Source organism: Diceros bicornis, chromosome 3 (genome assembly GCF_020826845.1).
Source record: "Diceros bicornis minor isolate mBicDic1 chromosome 3, mDicBic1.mat.cur, whole genome shotgun sequence".
In the NCBI taxonomy this organism is placed as follows: domain Eukaryota; kingdom Metazoa; phylum Chordata; class Mammalia; order Perissodactyla; family Rhinocerotidae; genus Diceros; species Diceros bicornis.
This window is the reverse complement of record NC_080742.1, coordinates 58,726,248-58,751,239: the sequence shown is the minus strand read 5'-3', so window position 1 is coordinate 58,751,239 and position 24,992 is coordinate 58,726,248. Positions and strand designations below refer to the sequence as shown.

The 24,992-nt window shown below is 35.1% G+C and overlaps 1 protein-coding gene across 1 annotated transcript in view; it reads left to right on the top strand.

Moving 5' to 3' along the window:
- Nucleotides 1-24,992, top strand: part of TBX20 (T-box transcription factor 20) — a 51,242-nt gene that overhangs the window by 8,142 nt on the left and 18,108 nt on the right. The window contains exons 4-6 of the mRNA XM_058528124.1: nt 902-1,010; nt 4,599-4,757; nt 13,273-13,349. Of these exons, the coding sequence (XP_058384107.1) occupies nt 902-1,010; nt 4,599-4,757; nt 13,273-13,349 (345 nt within the window). The remainder of the gene's footprint in view (nt 1-901; nt 1,011-4,598; nt 4,758-13,272; nt 13,350-24,992) is intronic.

Below are 24,992 nucleotides of genomic sequence, written 5' to 3'. Positions count from 1 at the left end.
TCTCATTAGTTCTGTAATCTCCCCTGACTTCAGAAAAGCTTTTGTAGACTGGATACCAAGATTGGGATTTACCCAGAGTTGTACTTAGCGTGATATTCGTAGATAGAACAGATGGCTTGCATTTAACTGTGAGTGAGTAAAAGATTGCCTTGTACAAAGCAATTGGTAAATACATTTTTTCCCATCAAAGCTTTTTTTTTTTTTTTTCTTGCTTAGGCTGCTTACACATAAATACACTGAATAAATAGAAGCTTATCCAGCTTGTTTTTACTCTTATTTACTGAACAATTAACTAGATGATGAAAGTAGTAGTATTTAAGGTGCCAGGAGGAGCAGCAGACTGTGATCTGTGGGCTATTAAAAGTTCCCCAGGTCCCTGTATTAAAATTACTCTGTCTTGTATTTATAAAGAACACAAAATTTAAACTGAGTCACCTTCAAGTTTAAATGAGTGGATTCTCTAGGCTTGTTTCCTCTTTTAAATTCTTTGTCTTCATTGCTTTTTAGCAATGTTTATACTAGGAACTCATTATGCAATTAGTATAACCTAGTCTTTCATTTGAAAATACCTATAACAATAAGATTTTATATTTGACAGAAGCAGACCAGTAGTTGATTAGTTAGATGGATAAAAATTCACCTTAGAAAATGGCTCAGCAGATAATAGAAAATTTATTAAGTATTACCCCTTTTAGGTCATTGGTGCACGAAGAAACACATTTAGATGTTTTAGAGTTATTTTGGTATTGCTGTATTATTAAACTTGAGATTATAAGCAGGCAAATAAAATTAACTGTTTATATGAGGTTTTTGTGTTCCTTTAGAATCAGAATATTTTATAACCCACAGGGAACAGTTTTTTAAAAAATGTCTCAATAAAATTCTCTCATAATTTTCATAGGCTGTATGTACACCCAGACTCTCCTTTTACTGGCGAGCAGCTACTCAAACAGATGGTGTCTTTTGAAAAGGTGAAACTCACCAACAATGAACTGGATCAACATGGCCATGTAAGTGCAGTGCCTTGGACTATGTGGATTCCCTGGGATGGAATGGAGAAGTCACACAAAGCTTCCTCCCCCTAAGTCTCTGCCTCCTCTCCCTCTCCCTCCCTCCATCTCTGAGTCATTCTATGAGAACATTCATGTGTCCTTCGGGGAACCTTGACTGCTGCTGTCAAGAGGTGATTTGCAGGGATGCTCTGTGCCATTTCTGTGCAAGAGGGTGAGGGACCTACAGCACCATGGATTTCCTAAGACTTCTGCAACTGCTCTACTACCTGCACCAACTAAACAAAGGCTACTACAGCCCATTCTTGGGTTACACATCTAATTTCTGTCAGTGGTATATCAGATAACACAGCATAAAGGGAATGGGGCTGAGACCTCCTATGGAGGTTTCCCCAAGTGTGTTCTATAGAACACATTCAGCGAGATGCAATAGAACAAAAGGGTTTTATGTTCAAATAGATTTGGGAAAGTGCTGTTTACTCATTATAAATCCCCTTTGTAGAGAGTCTTATGAATATTAAAGCACAGAGAAGTCTTGCAATTAAAAACAAAACAATATGATTTTGTGTCAATAAGGAGTTCATCAAAATGTGGAAAAAAGAGAAATTGGAATTTTGAGCTCATATCAATAGTTAATAGAACAAATAACCATCGATGCAGACCTTTACACAGTTGATAAGATTGCTTTTTAAGGAACTATCTGTGATGTTATTCCATACTCTTAAATAAAGATTTACATAAAAATTCTGTTTTAGATTTTATGCTAAGAAAACTGTAGACAGACTTGCGTACTTCTTTTTGATGAGGAGAATACTGTTCCTTTTTTTGCTTCGATTGCCAGAAAGCACATTGGTATTTTCATAGATTCTTTCTTTGGCTTAGATGTTCAGATATAATTATTCTCTCTCTTATCCCCTTTATTAAGTCTCTTGTTACTTAAGGTTTTAGTTTTATTGAATCTGTGCGATTTAGAAGAAGAGTTTCAAAACTTTTCTCAACAAAAAGTGGTTATAAGTAGATAATAAATTACAGAGTTCTAGACATGTTTTCAAATGGTTGGATTGAACCTGGAACCAAATAAATGGCTTCAGGCATTGCCTCCATCCATTTGCCCACAGGAGACCTCGTTTATCACGACTAAGTCAGAGTAATCAGGTTAACTCATGACTCTGCTGGTGGCACTGTTGGGATATTGGAAGTAGGTTAACAGGTTTCTGTTATTTTATGTATTAGAAAAAGTAATTGACCTTTATCTTTAAAAATGTTGCCATAATTGTCCTTTTCTTTTTTTTTTAAAGATGTTTCCATTGACAGATTTTTTTTTTTCAGGCTAAAATTTATGAAGTATTTCAGAGACATTTTCTGTAGGGCAAATATCATTCTTAATGTCATTCATAGTAAAATTTCTTGGGCTGAAATCTTTGCAAGGAGAAATGAAATATTTTATGGTTCTGGTATTTTCTATATTTGAAGCTTTTAGAACTGTTTGAGTCTTTCCAAAAAGACTTGAGAGTTCATTTTGAGATCAGCTGCCCAGAATTGATGTTTTCCTTTTTGTATCAGCTTCATGGGTGGGAAGAGCACTAAGCTATATTTCAGGAGCTCGGGTTCTAGTCTGATTATGCCAAGATTAGGTCTTGACAAATTGTTTAGTCTTAGATGGTTGCTAATATCCATTTTAGCTTTAAAATTTTATTACTTAATATAATCCTTTGTCATCAGAAATAGTGTGTTCTGAAAACTACAAGGAAAGATTTTTAGATCCTGTGTTGTTTAGCCAAATTCTTTGAATCAGTCCTGAAGAAGCCCCTTTTATAGATGCATTTTAGTTTTATAACAGGAAAATTTCTTACTTCCAGGAATTTACTTCTTCGATGAAGTGGAGTCCACATTTCTATTAGTGTTCCTTAGCCCCATGAGGGCTTGAGCAGAGTCAAGGAGTCCTGGGTCTGAGACTCTGTCTGGGGTCTGAGTCTGTCCGGCACCCTTTCCCAAAGGAAATTTACCTTGGGGTAGTGTAAGTAGGGGAGAGGGGATCTTATTTAAAGCTTAGAGCTTTTTCCATTGTGTATCTGAAAAATGTGAAAATTCTATCTTCTTAGTAGAATATGTAATGAATGCTCAGGTTTTTTCTTATATCACTATTAGGAGGCAAATGTTTGCTTTTGTCACTTCGAATTTATTCCACTTTTATGAATGAGCATAGATAGATATCTTGAACTCCTAGGAATAAACCCATTTTACAAAGAGATAACTTTTTTTTTAAGTTTATTTTGATTCATTGGAAGCTCTTATTTGTTTCAGTTATTCCTATTCAGGTTTGGGATCATAAAAAGATGGCATATTCAAAATTCAGTACCAGTTAATGTCCTGTAACTTTGAGTTGGCTTATATCTCAGCACAGAGAGAGATTGATTCTACATCAGTCATCTCACAGTGACTAATATTTAACTCTGCTAAAGTCAACCAGCAGGAACACTCACCACCATACCCATGTTAGCCAAGAAAACAAGGGAGCCATTAGTTGCAACAATGCTGCATGCCATTGACCCTCGTCCTGCCACAGTATTTATCAAACGCCTGCCCTGAGAGCCAAGCTCTCTGCTAGGCCCTTAGGGTGAAGGGCATACAACGTGAGCCCTGTTATACCAGGAAAGACATACCCAGTTTTGCAGATTAAGGTTGCTGTCTGGGTGGCGGGCGGGATGATGTGGAAAACTTTTTATATCTGAAAGTAAATTTTGTTGCTCAGATTTTATAATGGCAAATTATTGTATTTTATTTAAAAGATACATGAAGAATACTGCTAGGGTTTGTTTATGATTTCTAAGTACTGGGCAACTTTTTTTAGCTACGGAATGGAAGATGGCCATCACTATCATTCATGGTTAGTTTATAACTGGAAGTCAGAAATCAATGAATCTGTCAGAAATAATAACAATAATAATAATAATACAGTTCATATTTACTGAGCACTTCCTATTTGCTATGTGATTACAAAGGTTACATCATCTAATCCTCACCACAACCCTATGAGGTTAATATTGTTTTTGCATTTGAGAAAACAATGTTGGTGAGGTGAGATCACTTGGCTCAAGATTAAAGAGCTAGAAAGTAGCAGATTCACTGTTCTAACCAAGGTCTGTCTAATAGCACACCACCTTTCTAAATTGTTTTATTTCTCCCCCATAAATAATAATCTGTCCTCCTAGAATATATAACTTCTTACTTTAGAAAATTTAGACATCCATCCTTTGGTCTAATCAGACTAACAAACAAAAAATATTTTAAAAACTTAATTTAAAAAAATAATAAACTTATCCTCCAGATGACTTTCCCCCCATCATTTTAGAAAGGACACTTGAAACAATCTGTATTATTTTCAGTTTTGGTAAAATGCAATTCACAAAGATGACTCTGCAGTATCTTGTGAAAATGATTTGCCTTAAGAATGGAAAGGGTAGATCCTAATCTTAAAACTGAATTAGAAACTGTAGATTTTATGGTTCTTTCTTTGCCTCACTGTAATTTAGCCTGTTTAGAAATATAATTACTTACAATTCAGGACTTCCCATTTCTTTGTTGTAGATAATTTTGAACTCAATGCATAAGTACCAGCCACGGGTGCACATCATTAAGAAGAAAGACCACACGGCCTCATTGCTCAATCTGAAGTCTGAAGAATTCAGAACATTCATCTTTCCAGAGACAGTTTTTACGGCAGTCACTGCCTACCAGAATCAACTGGTGAGTGCACCATGCACAATTTATTTCCTAAATAAGATAAGGATTTAGGAGGTTCTTTCATTTTCTTGGCTATCTCAGTACTGAAAATAGAAGTTCACTTTGGAGCAAGATATTGAGTGTCACCCCCAGGACCTCTTAGTGTGTTGAGTGACCATGGCTCAAGGTTATGAAGGTTATCTTTTCTAGAATCTTAATACTCCTGTCAGGTTGTTCACTGCCCACTCTCCCAGTCCAACCTGCCCCAATCTGCTTTCTCAAATTTTCTTCTCGAGAAAATTACCTGCTTCCTTTTCCTCCTCTTGGTAGAGACGTGTGACGTACAAAACCATACACTCATTGCTTCATAAAATTTGGAAGTTCAGTTTTTCTGCTAAATTAGCACACAGATTCTAGCCAACTGCCCAAACTGCTGATACTTTAGATATTTTGTGAGGCTTATTCAGCTGTAATTTAGGGTAAGGTAATTCTAGTAGAATGATTTTAAATGTGTCTTTAGATAATAAACTGTAGTATGTGAGCAGTGATGTGTTTAATTAACATCAAGATATCTAGTTGATAATATTGAGTTATATATTTTGTACTCTGTTGTACATATTTAAAATTTATGCATTTCTTCATTCATAAAGTTTAGTCCAATTCAATAAATACTTGTCAAAGTCTTACTAAGGGCTGGGTACTATTAGATACTTCCTCATATATCTTCTTTCATGGTTAGCATAGCCTTGAAGACTGGAGTTATTAGGAACATTTTATAGTCAGGAAGCTGAAGCTAAGAGAGGATAAGTAACTTTTCTACAGGCAGGAAGGACCAGAAGGAGAATTTCTTTTGATATACTGTAGTAAAAGGTACTCACAATTGTCAGTTTACTTGACACATTTGGTTGTTTGTAGCCACTCTAGGTCTTTGCATCTTGTTTTTATTTGATTAGTTAGAGGTAACCAGGACTATTGTTCCCTTCTTGTCTTGATGTTGTTATATTTTGAGTTTCCAGTGAATGACTGTTAGGTGCTGCCTGATAGATGGCTCAGAGTCCAGAGTGGGATGGTCAACCAGAGGAGATGTGGTGTTGAGTCTCTCAGGAAAAACAAGAAGATAAAGCTGAAAGCCGAGGTAGCCCTACACATATGAGGAATGGGAGCCCAGAGAAGGGGCATGGACAAATGACCGGAATGGATGTGTGTCTGTAAGGCATAAGCACCTACAATTTCTGTACAACTCTGAGTAGATTTCACTTCACCACTGTGGCTGCCATTTTCCTTAAGCGTAAACTGGGGCTAAGAACTGCCCGGACCATCTTAGAGAATTGCTGAGAGGATCAAATGAGATGCTGTGTGTAAACATGCCTGTGGAAATTGTAAGGCACTCTATAAATAAGGCATGTGGTTACTGTTGGACTGTCTCTGGAATGTCCAGAGAAGATTTGTCACCATTTGGATTTTAAAATGTTAGTGGTGTATTTCTTGATCAGGTAAATGAATGCACAAATGTTATCATACTAATCATTTTAAAGTAAAAACAAACTATTGTAACTTTTGAATTATCTCTAAGATAACACAAGAGTGGAAACTTTCAGAGAATGCCCAAGCTAAAAATTTGGGTATAGACTGAAGCCCACAAAAGCCTAAAACACTAATGCTGTTTTTCTGAGAATCTGGAACATTGACACCAACAATCCCATTTTTAATTTATTTGAGGACACATGTAATGCAGATATCATAGGTTCAGAAAAGATTCCTGAAACATTTAATTTATTTTAGACTAATTGAATTTATAGCTTTTATAAGTTTATATTAGTATATTTAGTAGATTTATTAGTATAAATCTATTATTTTAGAGACAAGAAATGTTGTTGATATTTGAGAATGAAGTAAAAACTTGTCATGTGGAAACGTCATTGCTTTTATCAGAATTCTCTGAGAGGGAACCAAAGCAAGAATAGGTAAATTGGGTTTTTTTAGGGAAAATTACAGACAGAACAAAATTAAAGGCAGTTTCTAAGTATAACACTTTAGATTTGGTTTAATGGGTGAAGGAACAATCGTGAATAAATGTTAGCAGGACCTCTCATGTCACAGTATACTGGAATAGGAGGTTATTATCTACATAGTTATAATAACAGCTAATATTTGGGTACTTACTATGTGCAAGGCACCATTTAAAGTACAATGTATTATTTAATCTTCGCAATGATATTATGAGATAGGAACAACAGTATTTTTATGTTGCATTTTACAGCTGAGACAATTGAGGCACGACGTTAACTCATCCAAGGTGACCTTGCTGCTCCCATCACAGATTTGAATCCAGGTGGTTAGGTTCAAAAGTCAGTGTTCTTAACTCTAAGCTTTAGGTACCCGGTGTCCGCAAGAAAGCAGAACTTCACCTCCTCACAGCTTGTCACCCTGATGGACTCTGAGACATCCTTTCTAGAGGGTTCCAACTCTTCATGTTCATGTTTTTTCTTTTCAACAAGTGCTTCCTGCTTACCTGCTGTGTGCAGGGTGCTGTTCACACTGCACAGCAGCCAGTGTAAGGAGATGGTAATCATTCTGAACTGGCCGTCAGAAGATCTACCAGCACTAGCTGCATCTAATCGGGACTGTATGGTTTAATGACATTATCTCATTTAATTCTTTTTTTCCCACTCAACTTATTTAGAAAATTTTCAAATATCCAAAAGTTAAACAAATGGTAAAATGAACCCCATGTACTGTCCACCCAGATTCAACAATTAACATTGTGCCATATTTGCTTTACCTCTCCTGCCCCAGTTCTCTATCTCTGTAAATATACATACTTTTTCCTTTCCCTCAAACATTTGAAACTAAGTTGCATGCATCATGATACTTTACCTATGAAAACTTCTATGAGTTTATACTGACAATAAGAATATTATTTTCGTAACCATAGTATCTTTATCACAGCTAAAAAAATTTGTAAGAATTATTCCTTAATATCAACTAAATTTTAGTTCATATTAAAATTTTCAGGATTTACCAACAAATATCTTTTATAACCTTTTTGTTCCCCCCTCTGAACTAGGATCCAACTAAAGTTCATGGTTTGGATTTATTACTTTTAATTTAGAAAAATCTCTACATTTTTTCTCAATATCTCATATAATTTTGACACTAATCCCTTGAAGAAGGCCCATGAGCCCCATTTTGTAGATGAAGAAACTGAGGTTCATAGTGGTTAATACGCTCCCCAAGGTCATGAATCTGGTGACAGAACCATCTTGTGGGTCTTAATTCCTCCTTTTGGTGGCATCATGCTAGATTGCAGGGCCAAGGAAGTGACCACTGACACTGTCAAGGTTTGGAAACTGAATTTGAAAATGTTGCTTAATTAAAATAGGTTAAGATACTAATAAACACACATCCCACCACTAGTTGCTCCTCTTGCAAATGTTTATTTCTAATTGAGATTATAAATGAGCTCAAAATCCAGCTACCTGTGCTTAGCTATTCTTCATTGCATCATAAAGATTAATATGGTTAGTATATCATTTCATTGCTAAATAATTCACAATAGAAGTGTTTAAATTTAGAACTAATTTTCTCAATAGATCCTGCTGTGTCTGGGTTTATTTCTATATATTCACCTTTAAAACTGTAATCCCTAGCACAATGCCATGTATATATTTGAAATTCAAGTAACAAAGATTTGATTTGGTATACTAATAAGTCAGTTTTGCAAATAGTATATACATCTCATAAGACTAATCAAAATTCATGTTCAATAAACATACATGGGGTGAATAAATCAGTTTAGGGGTTAGTATTTTCATTAGTCTTATACAATTTTCTAAAGTTATCCTCATTCTTTCTAGGCTTCCCCACATCTGCTTTTTCACTGCTACACCATGTTTGTGTACTAATTTTCCTATAGAAAACATATAATAAAATAAATATATAGGAAATAAGTATGTACTAAGTATAGTGTAAATATTAGAATTTTTCCATGCACAAAGATTAGAGAGAGAAAAGAGAGGAAGAAGATTTAAAAGTTCACATTTAGGATTACCTTCGCATCTCTTAAACTTTGGATAGGACTATTATTTTTACACCTATTAAAAGCCAAATCAAAGCTTCCAATAGAATTTGTGAAAAAGCTTCTCATTTAATGTGGCTGGTAGTTTTATCCATAAGTAATGAAAATGGAGCATTTTTGCTATTTTTTCCTCTGGTTTTAGCGAGGAAATGAATGTATTTCTTTACATTATTAGAGAAAAGCTAAATACATTACACTTTCAACAAACTATTTTATAATTTAAGATTTAAAGGTCATACATTGTTTTTCAGCAGGCAGACCATTGCTGTAGAGTTGAAGTACAGGTCAGGTTTCATTTTTAAATGCCTTTGGACAGATCTTTTCCTGATAATTGGAGAAACGGTCTCTGAGGGCCAATTTCACCTTGTGGCTGGGAACCCCTGCTGGATTCAGAGTCCAGTGATATCACATGGAATAATAGCCCCTGGAAAAGGTCCCCTTCTCTTTGGTGCAGCTGGCAGTGTCAAAAATCTGCCCTCCAGTTATGCATACATTTGTCTATAGATAACAGAGATGTTGAAAGAGTGAATTTTTTGGTTAGGAAATGCCTTATATTCTATATTATTAAGATAATATATTAAAAAATGGTGTTTTTTGGCCTGAATTAGTCAGCGGTTTGTGTATATGTAGATACACACTAAACTGCAGGATTTCTTAAACACATACTGCTTCATTACTTGTTAATGCTTTTTCCTCACAAAATGAAAAACACTGCTGCTTTTAAAACTTGTTTTGAATTATAAAGCTATCCCTGTGGTTTCACATGGGTTTCTCTATATGTTATGTTTAGTAGTTGACTATTTTTGGAGCTTTCTTTTTGTATTACCTTTGACATGGGTGATATTGTTCAGCAGTGTTAGAAGCTGCAGGTCTTCTATACCAGGGAACAAAGGAAAGGATGTTCAACTGAAATCCCTGTCTATAACTCAGGTCCTTTCTCTTATCAGCTCTCAAATGTGTAACTTTTCAGTTATCCCAGGTTTCATAAAGGAATGTAAAACTATAGCTTCAGAAATAAATTTCTTTCTATGTAACTACTGATTTTTATTTAGACATCTATGGCATAATATCTATACCTGACCTTTTAAAAATGCATAATTACCTAGTATGTTAAACTTTTGCTATTTAAAAATTATTTGATCTTACAATTAGAAAACAAAATGAAATGCTTTTTGTGTAAACTCAGGAGGGTCACTTAGTCTATAACTGGTTAAAAGATGAAATATTTCTGATTGTGTGTTCTTGAAGCAAAGTTCAACAAACATTTCTGGGGTGCTTACTGTTGACACCCCAATAGATTCGGAGTCTAGGGATATCATAGTTTGCACGGTGGGCTAATTAAGAAGTTTAACCCAAGGTCCCTGTGCTGCTAATCAATACTCCATAAAACCTGTTCAAGACTGTAGTGTTAATCCAGGGTCCCCATACAATTTTAGTGATAAAAGATCCATTCAGCTTCTTTTCTCTAACTTCTGAAAGCAATTATTTTCAATTTATTTGATAAAATGGTCCATAGAGAAAGTAATACCTGATTATTGTTTTGAGATCCTTTTCTAATTAGCACACTAAAGATAAATCATTGCTGTAACCAATTGGTGAATCTAGGTGTAGATGAGAGCCCCTTGTACTATTCTCAAAACTTTCTTATAGTTTGAAATTATATCAAAATGTAAAGGAAAAACGTTACCATTGATACTCCTGGGGATTATTAAAGAGGGACTAAAAAGATATTTAAAGTAGAAAATTCTAATAATGCAAGAAAATTCCACCGAAATCTGAAAACTTGTGTTGAATTTAATTCACTTCCTCATTCAAGGTATGGCAGTGATATTAGATATGGTGACACACCAATTGAACAACACACACACGTTGAGAGTATTTATTCTCTACAACAACCCTACAGTCATCACATTCTGAGCCAGTAGTCTTTATCTTTTGGAAATATGAAGAACAACAAATACAATTTTCAAAATCTCTTTCAGGGACAAAGTGGATCAAAAATTCTTCATTAATCATTATAACAAATAGATAATACTTTCTATCCTTTTAGTTTGTAAAGACTCAAACAAAGCTTGATATGGCTCACGTTTTAGAGGGATGGCTGTAAAAGGGCTTCTTTCATAATTAGTTTTTCCATCAGATATATCGTCTGCCATTGTTTCCAGAAAACTTTATACATTGGCAAATCCATTCACTTTTTAATTTTATAAATGAGCTTATAGGAATTGAGCTTGAAAGAAACCTTAACTTGTTGCTCTACCTCATGGTTTCAGTTTGAAATTTTCCTCTGGGTTTGGTTCACCCTTAACGTTACTAACACTCTGGTGAATGTGGTGCCACCCTCTTTAGTGGCACTTAAATCACTTCCGGTTCTGGTCAGCTGTGATTCCCTCTGCCTGCTCCATGGAATTTTAAGTTCTGTTAGGGCAGGGACCATGTGTTCTTTATCTTTGCGCCATCCAACATTTAGCATAGTGCATGCTAAGTAATCAATCCTCATTAAATGTTTGTTGATGAATTATTGTGAAAGCATTTTCAGAAACTATAAAGCACTTTAGAAATATGAAGTATTTTAACATATAATTATTCAGTAGAAAGAGACACAGCTCCTGTCTTTGAGGATTTAAAAACCTTGTTGGTGTTTTATAATTTTAGGTCATCCTGATTGCTTGGGCTTTAGAAGATGTTTACAATTTATTTCAAAGAAATAAAAATTTTCTCCTTTGTCCTGAAAATTGACCTTCAAAACTAAATCCTAGTTTGATAGCGTGACTGAAACAGGCTTCACCCTTCAGAAATCCATGGCCGTTAAAGCGGCGGCTGTGTGAGAGAATGTTCTCTACAAATCTTGATGGCTACACTCCAGAGGCAACACCAGGGACTCCTGTGTATTTCTTTATACGCACACTTAAGTTGCTGTTGCTGTCCATTAAAAACAGGTTTCTTACTTATCCAGTTTATTTCCTTCCCTGTTTACCATTTTCCATTAACTGAAAAGGAAACTAGCAGTTTTTTTTTTTTTGGCTGCTCTAGAGTGAACGTTCATGGGCTAAAAATGAGCATTTCTGAGGCATTGTCAGGTCCTTAAAAATTAATATTATCAAACAATCGATCTTATAACTTGCCAGTGTGAGGAGTGCAGTCTCGCTGGTCAGGATAGTGTGGGAAGTTCTATTTTAAGCAAGGTAAACAGCATCTTTGCAGCTTGTACAGTGGTTAGCTCACATCAAGAAAACATGAAAGGGAAAAAAATGCCTTTCTTCTGTAATGAAAAAAAAATTCTTTTGGTGTTAATGGCTTAAAATGAACAGTAGATACACTCTGATCAGAGGGAAAGTTGCTTTTTGGCAAAATAGTATTTCAACCTATTTTGATTGTATTTATTCCTTACTTTAAAAGAGGAGGACGTGCCTCAACCTATAACTTTTTTTCCTAAGTTAAGATTATTTTGTGTGTCTCTCTCTCTAAAGACTAATGTGGGTTCTTGTTTTGATACGAATGAGCTATGACTCTCTTTAAAGGTGTCTATGGTTCTAATTCAAATACTGACTAGCTGTGTCTTAGTCCTCCTAAGTTCCTTTCAGCTCTAACACTCAGGAATTTTACAAGTCAAGTATCTTTTAATCAGCATTTCCTTTATTTTTTTTGCTTCGTAACCTAATGTATTATTCTTTGGAGGTGCAGTACATATGATCTAATGGATCTTTCTACATTAATATTAATACTGTGGGAACTATGACTAGCACATCATAGACAATACTTCAGACTATGATTCTTATTAGGAAATTTTTTTTATAAGTATAGAGTCTATAAATAACATTGTATGGGAGGATAACAAAAGACCGACTAATTTGATTCTAATTTAGTCAGACGGAAAGGGGAACAAGGGTAAATTTATATTCTGAAAGCTTTATATCATGTATTTATGTCATATATTTCAATATAGTATTCAACATGAAGCTATTATTGGCCATTTTATCATTTTACCCATTATGGTATATATATGCCTATAGTATTAACAAAAGATGTTGCCAAGTCAGCCTGAGGCAACGTTCTTGTTTTTATTTCCCATTGCGCACCAATGCTGGCCTTCTAGACAGCTCCCCCACTCGCCAGTTGAGCCCTAGCCTTTCTCTACTCTCTTCAATACTTCACACTGCAGCCACACAGTTCATGAAAGGCCTCCATCCCTAATTGTCTGTCTCCGTTGACCTCTAGCCTGTTCTCTAGGACTAGCCTGACCTCAAATACCTCCTTCTCTCTGAGGCCTTCCCCGACCATCCCACCCAAACTATCCCTCCTGTGAACTTCTCTAGCAATTTCAACCTTTCTCACAATGCTGAGAGACATTGAGATATTCTTGGGGTGCCATGATGGAAAATGAACCAACTCTTTACTTCTGATTTTATTTCCTTGACCTCGGAAATGATATTGTTTTGTTACCCATTCTTCCCTTTCTAGATAACCAAGCTGAAAATAGACAGCAACCCTTTTGCCAAAGGATTCCGGGACTCCTCCAGGCTCACTGACATTGAGAGGTAATGAGAAGTTTCTGTTTACTTTTTTGTCCAGATAAGATAAAGAGAAGAGCGAGTTTGTAAGAACACACTCTTTTTGACGCCAAAGAACCATAATCTTACTGTATATAGTCTCCAATTCTCTGACCCCCTTCCCTTCCAGTTATAAACCCTGATATATGATACGATATGCAACTGCTTAAGCTTTGACAGCTGCTGCAACTGGATCTAGTCTGTGCTCACTTTCTGAGTGAAGTGGTTTCTTTGGTCAAGACATTTATTCAACTATAAAAAAATAAGGCTTCTTTATTATCAAAGATTCAGTCCTCTTGACAATATTAAGATTCATGTCTCCAGTGCAATCTGCAGAGAAATGAAATCTTGATAGCGTTTGCCTTCTGAAGTGGATATATTTGCTAACACGAATAATATAAGGGTAGTTTGGAATTTTGAAACAAGTAGATGTAATTTAATTCAAGACACATATTTTACCTGTAGCGTAGACTGCTTATATTTAATAAGAGACATATCAGATCTCAGGACCTTTAAGAAGACAAGTGACAATCATGTGCCTGTAACTTACCCCACTTTTTACTTAGTTGAAATAGTTCATGCAGTGTGAGACCATCTGTGATGAGTAATGACTATATTGAGACCCACAGTTTCCCCAATATGAATGTCAAAAAATGAGTTTTTCAAAGAGAACATTTTTCAACCTAACTGATTATTTGTATCCCTTAAACATACCATGTAACTTGTAACTTTCTGTACTTATTCTTTTTTTTTTTTTTTTGGTGATAAAAAACTTAAAATAGTTCTGTTCTCTTAGCAAATTTCAATTATACAATACAGTGTTATCAACTATAGTCACCATGTTATTTGTATAGTAGATCCTTGGACCTTATTCATCTTCTGTACTTATTCTTCCATGTGTCCTGATGTCTTTATTGACAGGTGGGGTGATCTAGCCACCAACCCTCTGGTTTATCTTATCTCCAGTCTTTGTGTGATTTCCTACTAACTGCTACATGTTTCTGTCACACTCTTTGTTACCTACACATGGTCACAACTCCTGATCTCAGCACTTCTCCCCAGCCTGTCCTGGCAACTCAAACTAAGGGATAATTACATGTTGTAGCAATATCTGTCTGATCCTTCCCTAAGCCTTCCCAAATGGTAGAGCATTTGATTTGGGAGAACAGATACAGAGGCTTGGTGAGGAGGCAGAGAAGCCAGCAGGAGAGGCTGAAAGTTGGGCAGGAACTGTGGAATTTGAGTAGAAAAGAAAGATTAATTAGTTGAAGAGCTTGACAAGTGGTTGGGGATGTTGAGATCAGGGAAAGAAACTTGAGTGTGTAGTTGAAGATCCATTGCAAAATGCAGAGAGAAGGCAAGTGTCTCCCATTGCGGGGGACATAGGTGGGCAAATAGGCCGTGAGACCCAAGTCAGTGAGAATGCAGTATCAGCAGTGTGGGTAAGGCATGATCATTTTCCTCTTCTATTTCTGGAGTGCCAGAGGCACTGATTCAGACTGGGTTTATGCAGGTGGGATTATAATCAGTGAAGTTTTTCTCTGTTTTGGTCAAATGTCAAGTAAGAAGGAAGACAGTGGCTCAGGGGGGCAGTAGTGATGTGTTTTTATAGTGTATGTCATATCTTCTGTCTCAGATCAGGGGGTAAGCATGATATTTTGGGAGACAAAGTCATGGGTTAGAGCCCCAGCTCTGCCATTTACTGGCTGAGTGATCCTGAAGAAGTCATGTTAACTTCTGAGTCTGTTTTCTTATCTAGAAAATGGAGAAAATAACCCTGCTCACTTCAGAGGTTTTTTATGAGAACCAAGTAAGATGACATTTATGGAAGCACTTTATAAATCTAAAAATGTAAAATAATTATAAGTTCCTCAACTTATTAGATGAGTGTAGTTTTTACCCCATCTAAATCTGCTTTTCATAGTCTTAATAAACTACTCCTGGAGTAAAAATAGCCCTTTAGCTGCACATGTGCTCATGAGATACAAGTGCCCAGACTGACTGCCCTCTGCAGCGACAGATTTGATAATGCATGCAGCCACATTTTCCACTTATTGAATAAGCATCCTGATGTGGGGAGCACTCACATGTACATGAAGCTAAGTAGCTTTCAATGGTCTGAGGGCCAAGAGAGCATCTTTGTGACTAGCTGAAAGTTTGCAAGATGACCTAAGTAGTGTGAAATTGGCCAAGGTTTTGGATTTCATTTCCAGGTATTTAAGTCTGAATTTTTCCTAAACAGCCTTTAGGGATGGGACAAATCAGATCAATTGATCTTTAGAGACCTAAAGAAATTAAATTAGTCTGGAGTCAGTTACTGCACTAAACCATCTAGTAATTGAATTGCTCCTTGTAACTGATTGAAAACAGCCCTATCTGTAACAATATAGGGAGCTTTTCTTTATAAGAGATCTGAGAGAAAAACACATCTTTTTATGACATGATGACAGAAATTGCACTTTTCTAACCTAATTGAATATGATGTTATAAATATGTGACCTTAATGATTTCAAGTTTCCTGTTCCAGATTTACAGCTACTGTGTGGGACACCCAAACAAAAATGCCTTTAGGATTGGATCTGTTTGCCTTATACCTCTAAACTCACAGTATTATTCTTTCTACAATTGCACAAGCTTTGGGGATACTCTATAAGGCATTATGGTTTTCTTGCTCTCATTTTACTAGGTTCCGTTCAGATACTTGAATGTCTCACATACTTCATGCGTAGCCTTACTCTTCAGGGGCAGCATTTCCCTCATTTGTAAAAGGAAACCCATCTCATTAGCAAAAGTAGAAAGTATTTTCATTAGATACTTTGCACATATACCTACAGCTAAGAAGGAAACCAGAAGCCCCAAGGGATTTCTTAATATAATCTAATTTATAGTTCTTTAGTTCAAGGAAAGAATTATCTGCTGGTCCCTTATAATAAATAATCTACAGACAGTCTGTCAGTTGGCGGTTTCTTTTTCTTTTTGGGGGGAAGGAGCACTTTGTACAGTAAGCAAGGGCACGGTGTTACTTCTGAGAATGGAAAAGTAGCTAGGAGAGTTTTTAAAAGTTTTCTTCAAAATTGTTTCTTTTGTTAGTTATTTTTTTCTTTTTAAAAATAGAGTTCATGCTCATTACAGAAAAATACTGACAGGCAAGAAAAAGACCATAGAAAAGTGACAAAATCCCATTCACTCAGAGATAATCACTGACAAAAACTTATATATTCTTCCAGATACTTTCCTATGCATGTACCAACATTTACGTCCTTCAAACTTTATTTACCACACGTACTGTTTGTAATCATTTTTCCCTTAATATCAATAGATACATGTCTGTAGTATACATTTTAATGACTGCCTAATTTTCCATTGTGTACAATAATTTATTAGACCAATCCTATATTTTAGTCATTTAGGTTTCCCACTTTTTGTTATTACACATAGCACCAGAAGGAAAATGTATTCTTTACACGTATTCTTCATTATTACCATAGGATAAATACTAACAAATAAAAATGCTGGCTCAAAGGACGTGTATTTTGTTAATCACAGTGTTATTATTAATTGTTAAAAATTTGGGAAAAACTTAAGTGTTCAGTAATAGGAGAATGGTTTAATAAATGTTTATAGTCATGCAATGGAAGTTTTAAAAACTGTGGCAAAATATGCCTGACATAAAGTTTACCATTTTAATCATTACTAAGTGTACAATTTAGTGGCATTAAGTACATTCACACTGTTGTACAACCATCACCATTATTCATTTCCAGAATGTTTCCATCATCCCAAAGAGAAAATCTGTACCCATTAAACAATTACTCCCCATTCTTCCTCCTCTCAGCCCCTGGTAATATTTATTCTACTTTCTGTCTCAATGAATTTGCCTAGTTTAGGTACCTCATATAAATGTTAAGATATACATGTTTTACAGGCTTTTCATACATACTGCCAAGTTTCCCTCAAGAAAGACTGTCCATGTCATGGTCAAGAGTGTCCATTTCTTTGCACCCTTGTCAAACATGATCATCATCTTTTGATCTTTGCAAATTTGATGGGTGAAAATTTGTATTTTATTTTGTAAATTGGCCTGTTTATGTCCTTAGCCTTTTTTTTTTTTTTTTGGATTGTTCATCTTTTCTCTTATTGATCTATAAAAGCTATTTATGTATTAGTATTTTCATTGTTCATATATGTTGGAATAATTTTACCAGTTTGAAATTAGCTTTTTATTTATGTTTTTGATAAATAGAATATATATATATTTTTTAATTTTTTGTTTATTGCAGTAACATTGGTTTATAACATTGTATAAATTTCATGTGTACATCATTATACTTCTATTTCTGCATAGATTACATCATGTTCACCACCCAAATACTAATGACAACCCATCACCACACCCATGTGCCGAATTATCCCTTTCGCCCTCCTCCCTCCCCCCATCCCCTCTGGTAACCACCAAGCCAATCTCTGTCTCTATGTGTTTGTTTATTGTTGTTATTATCCACTACTTAATGAAGGAAATCATACGGTATTTGACCTTCTCCCTCTGACTTATTTCACTTTGCATAATACCCTCAATGGCCATCCATGTTGTCACAAATGGCTGGATTTCATCGTTTCTTATGGCTGAGTAGTATTCCATTGTGTATATATCCCACATCTTCTTTATCCATTCGTCCCTTGATGGGCATTTAGGTTGCTTCCAAGTCTTGGCTATTGTGAATAACGCTGCAATGAACACAGGGGTGCATGTATCTTTACGCATTGGTGTTTTCAAGTTCTTTAGATAAATACCCAGCAGTGGAATAGCTGGATCATATGGTAGTTCTATCCTTGATTTTTTGAGGAATCTCCATACTGTTTTCCATAGTGGCTGCACCAGTTTGCACTCCCACCAGCAGTGTATGAGAGTTTCCTTCTCTCCACATCCTCTCCAACACATGTTGTTTCCTGTCTTGTTAATTATAGCCATTCTGACGGGCGTGAGGTGATATCTCATTGTAGTTTTGATTTGCATTTCCCTGATAGTTAATGATTTTGAACATCTTTTCATGTGTCTATTGGCCATCTGTATATCTTCTTTGGAGAAATGTCTGTTTAGGTCTTTTGCCCATTTTTTAATTGGGTTGGTAGTTTTTTTGTTGTTGAGATGCATGAGTTCTTTATATATTTTGGAGATTAAGCCCTTATCAGATGTATGGTTTGCAAATATCTTCTCCCAATTGTTAGGTTGTCTTTTCGTTTTGTTGATGGTTTCCTTTGCTGTGCAGAAGCTTTTTAGTTTGATGTAGTCCCATTTGTTTATTTTTCTATTGTTTCTCTTGCCCGGTCAGACATGGTGCTTGAAAATATGTTGCTAAGACTGATGTCGAAGAGCATACTGCCTATGTTTTCTTCTAGAAGTTTCATAGTTTCAGGTCTTACCTTCAAGTCTTTAATCCATTTGGAGTTAATTTTTATGTATGGTGTAAGGTAAGGGTCTACTTTCATTTTTTTGCATGTGGCTATCCAGTTTTGCCAACACCATTTGTTGAAGAGACTTTCTTTTCTCCATTGTATGTTCTTGGCTCCTTTGTCAAAGATTAACTGTCCATAGATGTGTAGGTTTATTTCTGGGCTTTCAATTCTATTCCATTGATCTGTGTGTCTGTTTTTGTGCCAGTACCATGCTGTTTTGGTTACTATAGCTTTGTAGTATATTTTGAAATCAGGGAGTGTGATACCTCCAGCTTTGTTCTTTTTTCTCAGGATTCCTTTAGCTATTCGGGGTCTTTTGTTGTTCCATATAAATTTTAGGATTCTTTGTTCTATTTCTGTGAAAAATGTTGTTGGAACTTTGATAGGGATTGCATTGAATCTATAGATTGCTTTAGGAAGTATGGACATCTTAACTATGTTAATTCTTCCAATCCAAGAGCACGGAATATCTTCCCATGATAAATAGAATATTTTATTACCAAATCTGTTGTTCTCTTTCTTTATGATATCTATCTTAACAAGATGTTCCCTACTCCAAAATTATGTATACATGTAAAAATGTATATATGTAAATATGTAAAGATTTTCCATCACTTTACTGCTTTCTAGTTTTTTATTTAAATATTTAACTCATGCAGTATTTATTTTGGCGTAAGATGTAAAATAGACCTCACTGTATATTTTTATAAGTGGCTCCAGTACCATATATTTATGAACATATTCCTTTCGCACTTATTTATAGTTCCCCCTTTATCATATACTGAATTCTTACCTATCGTAGTTTTTACAGTCTCTTTTTTGATCTGCAAATATCGTATTGTAATTTTTATAAATTGATAAAATATGTAAATATTTGATGATATTTAGATATCTGATATGGCAAACTCCAAACATTTTTACTTGTCATTTTCACATTTTCTTGACATTCTTAGACATTTATGCTTCCAGTCTTTGGAATCATTTTGTCAAGTCTTCCCAAAAAATGCCATTGGAATTTTGATTGGTCTTGTGTTGAATTTATACAATAATTTGGGGGAGGAAATTGGTACTCTATAGTATTGAGACTTCCTCCTAGGAATATGTCATATCTTAGTCCTTTTACTGAAACCTATTCTTATGTTCTTTAGAAGTTTTGATATGTTCAAGTTTTTAAGTCCTGCACGTATTTTCTTAGGCACATAGCTAGATCTGCTAGAGCTACACTCTCCAATTCAATAGCCAGTGGCCACAGGTGGCTAGTGAGGACTTGAAATGTGGCAATTCCATATTGAGATGTGCTGTAAGTCCAAAAAAACACATTAATTTTGAAGGCTTAGTATGAAAAAAGAATGAAAATATCTCAATAATAGTTTTAAAATATGGATTAGATGTTGAAATACTATTTTGGATGTATATTGGGTTAAATAAGATATATTAAAATTTCACTTGTTTTTATAAATGTAGTGACTAGACTATTTAAAATGACATATGTGGCTCATATTACCTTTTTGTTGGATAGCACTGTACTAGAGGATTTTTAGGGGAGAGGGCTTGCTTCTGGAAATAGAAGTTTTAATTAGAAATCCACCTAGTTTAGTTTGTAAAAAGCTATTGATTCCTATATGTCTTTGGCATCCTGCCATTTTACTGAACTTTATAAAAATTAATTTTAATAATTTTTCCTTTTAGTCTCTTGAGTTTTCCAGTTATATTGCTATATCATTTGCAAAAGATAATTTTATCTTTTTCTTTCTAATAGGCTGTTAAAAATGTGTTCTTCTTGTTTTATTATACTAACTAAAATACCCAGGACAGTATTGAAAAGTAATGATGATAGTTACCATTTTTCTCCTGTTCTTGACTCTGTAATGCCTCTGGTGTTTTATCATTATATATGGCTTTCATTGGCTATTGGTTTCAGAAATGGATAGTGTTTATCATATTGAGGTAATACCTTTCTATGACTAAATTAAGAATTTTTTGTTATCCTGAATGTTAATTGAATTTATATTAAATGCTCTTTTAACATCTATTCAGACAATTTTAATTATTTTTCTACTTTTAAATAACAATATGATTAATTATAGTCATATTGTCTATGTTCTAATACCAACCTTGTATTCCTAGAATAAATCCCATCTGAATTTTATCTGTTTTTCTTATAATACATTGCTGGATTTAATTTACTCATATTTTATTTAAGACTTTTTGTATCAATATTCATAACAGAGATTTGACTTTGTTTCTTCTTTCCTTCTCTGTTGGTTTTTGGTATCAGGTTTCTGCTAGTTTGTTCAAATGAATTGAAATATGTTCCTTCTTTTTATTGTCTGGATAAGTTTAAATAGCAAAGAAGTGATGCTTTACCTGAAGGTTTTACAGTCTTGCCCATAAATTCATCTGGGTGCAGTATTCTTTTGGAGAATACTTCTTTAACTTCTTTCTTAGTTTGTTCCATAGTTTATCAGCCAAATGTATATTAACTTGTATCCCATTTAATGCTTTTTGTCTTGAATTCTACTTCATCTGATCTTATATTGCTATACTTTTTAAATTTTTGCTTTCTTTTATTTGCCTTGTAATTTTTAAAAATCTTTGTCACTTACAGCAATATATCCCCCTCTCTCTTGTATCATCAAACAAATATCCTGACATTTCTTTCATTAAGGGAAAGACCATGTTCTCTTGTTCACATTTGTCTCTGTGTTACTGACTCCCAGTTTTCTGCTCCTTCTTATAGTAAAGCTCCTTAAAAAGAGTTGTATGTGGGGGCTGGCCCTGTGGCATAGCGGTTAAGTGTGTGCGCTCCGCTGCTGGTGGCCTGGGTTCAGATCCCGGGTGTGCACCGATGCCGCGCTTGTCAGGCCATGCTGTGGCAGCGTCCCATATAAAGTGGAGGAAGATGGGCACAGATGTTAACACAGGACCAGTCTTCCGCAGCAAAAAGAGGAGGATTGGCATGGATGTTAGCTCAGGGCTGATCTTCCTCACAAGAAAAAAAAAAATTAAAATAAAAAAGAGAGTTGTATGTGTTCTCTTCTCCAGTTCCTCTCTTCCTTTGTCTCTTCTACCCTGCCTTTTAGACTTTCACCACCATTACTCCACCAGTCTTCCCTTGTCTAGGTCACCAGTGACTTCCCCATTGCTAAATCCAGTGGTCAATTCTCAGTCCTCATCTTATTTGACCTATCACCAGGGTTTGACATAGCTGTTCATTCCCTCGTTCTTTACTCTTGGCTTCTAAGACCTCTCACTCTTCTGTTTTTATTGTACTTCTTGGCCATTCTTTCTGCATCCCCCTTGTTAGTTCTTCCTCTTGTCCTCCATCTATAAAGAGGGATGTGTTCCAGGCCTTAGTCCTTGGACCTCTTCTCTTCTCTGTCTGCATCTCCTCCCTGGGTGATTTGACTCAGTTTCATGCCTTTAAATGCCATTATATGCTGACTACTATCAAATTTACATCTCTGGTTCCGGCCTCTCTAGAGTCAAAGATCTGACTGGCTATTTCTTTTACTGTTCCCTCTTCCCCTAAGGGGACCTCAACTTTCACACATCTAAGACAGGATGCCCAACTACACATCCACACCTCTTCTTCCCTGACTGTTGTCATTTTGATCTCAGTTGCTAACAACTGCATCCTTCCCATTGCTCCTGCCAAAAGACTGGGTGTCATCCTTGGCTCTTCTTTTTCTCTTACTTCCCACATCCAGACAGTCAGCTAATCCTTGAAACTATATCCAGAGGCGTCCAACTACTTACCATCTCCACTGTTCTTTCCTAGATTATTACATTAATTTTCTAATTGATCTTTCTACTGCCACTCTTACTGCTTTTAAGTCCATTTTCAGTACACTAATATTACAGAGTAATCTTGTCAAAGAAAGGATGTCCAGACCACATCACTCTTGCCCAGAGCTCTCCAATGACTCACCTTCTCATTCACAGTAAAATCCAAAGTTCAGCAAGGCCTGAAAGGTCCTATAGAATCTGACCCCACCCCTCCCAGTTATCTCTCTAAACTCATCTACTTTTCTCTTGCTCACTTTTCTTTGAACATGCCCAGGCCCATCTAGGCCTTCGGGCCTTTATACTCACTTACCTTCTGCCTGGAATGTCCTGCCCCCAATATCTGAATGGTCCAAGGTTTTGTCTTTTGTTTCCTACTGTATCCCCAGAACCTAGAATACTGCCTGGTACATAGTAAACACTCAAATATTAGTTGTGTAAAAAAATGATATGTCTTTTAAAAATCGTATAAAGAGTATCTGTATTGTTAAAAATTTTGTCTGAAGGTCTTTGTGTTTTAATAGAAAAATTTAATCTATCTCCAAGAACTGTGGTAACTGATGTGTTTGGTATTGTTTCTTTTTTAACTGTTTCTGCTTTCTGTTTAATTCAGCTATTTGTTTTACCTTTTATTTTCTCTACTTGTCTTTTGTTATATTTCTCAAGTTTCTTTATTCCTCCTTTTATTTTGGCTACAATTTCACAGTTATCATGTGTCAGGCAGTGGGCTATATACTTTACACACTTTATTTCAGTTACTCTTCAAAATAATCCTATAATAAAGAACCATTATCATCCCTATTTTGTAGATGAGATAGCTGAAGCTTAAAGAGATTAATACTTTATTCAAATTCACATGGTTTGTGACAGCTGAGCCTCACACCCAGTTTAGTGTGTCTGAAACAAAAGTCCTTTCTCTAATGTTCATTATATTTATTTTTAATAATTATGCTTTTAAATTCTAAAAGACATAATTGTAAAACTGATATTTCTCTGTTATTGTCAGAAATGAAACTGTACATTTCCTTTCTTGTACAATAGGAGATATTTAGTATATGATTCTTCCTTGTACTACCCCTCCTTCAACCTATAATTTTGGTTTAAATAATCTGGGATTTTAAATCCATATTTTTATTCATGTATCTTCTTTTTCAATTTTTTTCTTAATGTTAACATAAGGATCACAATAGATCAACCACATCATTTAAATTTAATTCTAGTCATACTCATTTCAGTGTTTACTGTTCTTTTCTTCTATACTCTCTCCAATTATTGGAATTGTATTCTGACTTTATTCTCAGTTGTTGATAGACACTGAGTCATTGGTTGAGGAAGGATATGTGGGTCGTCATCTTTATGAGTTCTTGCATATCTGAGAAGATCCGTTGCCATTATTTACCAACCTGACTAGGGTCACAGTCTTTTCCCTCAGAACTCTTTCAACCTTCCTTTGTCATCTGGCTTTTAAATATTGTAGAATAAAAGCTGATGCCAAACTCGCTGTCTTTCCTTTGTTGGAAACTTGCCTTTATTTTCTCTCTGTCTGGATAAAATGCTTTTAGAAAGTTTTCTTTGAAATTCAGAAACTGTACCAATATTTGTTCAGTTGTAGATTTTTTTTCCATTAGTATTTAGAATATAACTGAGCCCTTTGAATTGAAAACTCATGTCATTATTCAGCTCAGGAAAATTTCCTTCTTGTTCTTTTTCCACTCCTCATCCTTCTTTTTGCTTCTAATTGCTCTGCTCTATTCAGACCTTCTAAAACTCCTGTTACACATATGTTACATCTTCTGAGTCTATTCCATATTTCTCTTATCTACTGGTTAATAATTTTCATCTCTGTAACTTTTTACTTTGATATTGGGAGAATTTCTTATATGAGTCTTCTCATTTGTTGATACTGTTTTCTGCAGTATCCAGTATTCTGTTTACTATCTTTGAGTTCTTTTAAAATGTGGTAATTATTTCGTCATTTCCAAGTATACTTTTACATTTCCAAATTGCTTCCTTTTCATACCTACTCGTCCTTGCTTTATTAATACAGGGTCTTCTTAAATCTCACTGAAAATTTGAAAATACAAATCAGAGACTTAAAATATTTCTCCCTGTTTCTTGGAACAAGTCTATTTCAAAAGAGATCACTTGTGCTTTTAGTTTTCTTCTTTTGAATTGCTGAATGTTTTGTAATGTCCAATTATTTTTCTCTAGCTCATCCATAGAAGGGGATGTCTGTTTAGTGTTAGGAGCTGAGATTCATTTTGAATAAAAGCGTGTGGAACTTGGTTAAGTCTTTCAGGTGCAGATCAAAGAAAGGTAATAATTTATTATAATTTTGCCAGTGTGGAACTATAATTATTCTGTTTGGCTAGGGAGTTGTCGCAGGTGGAT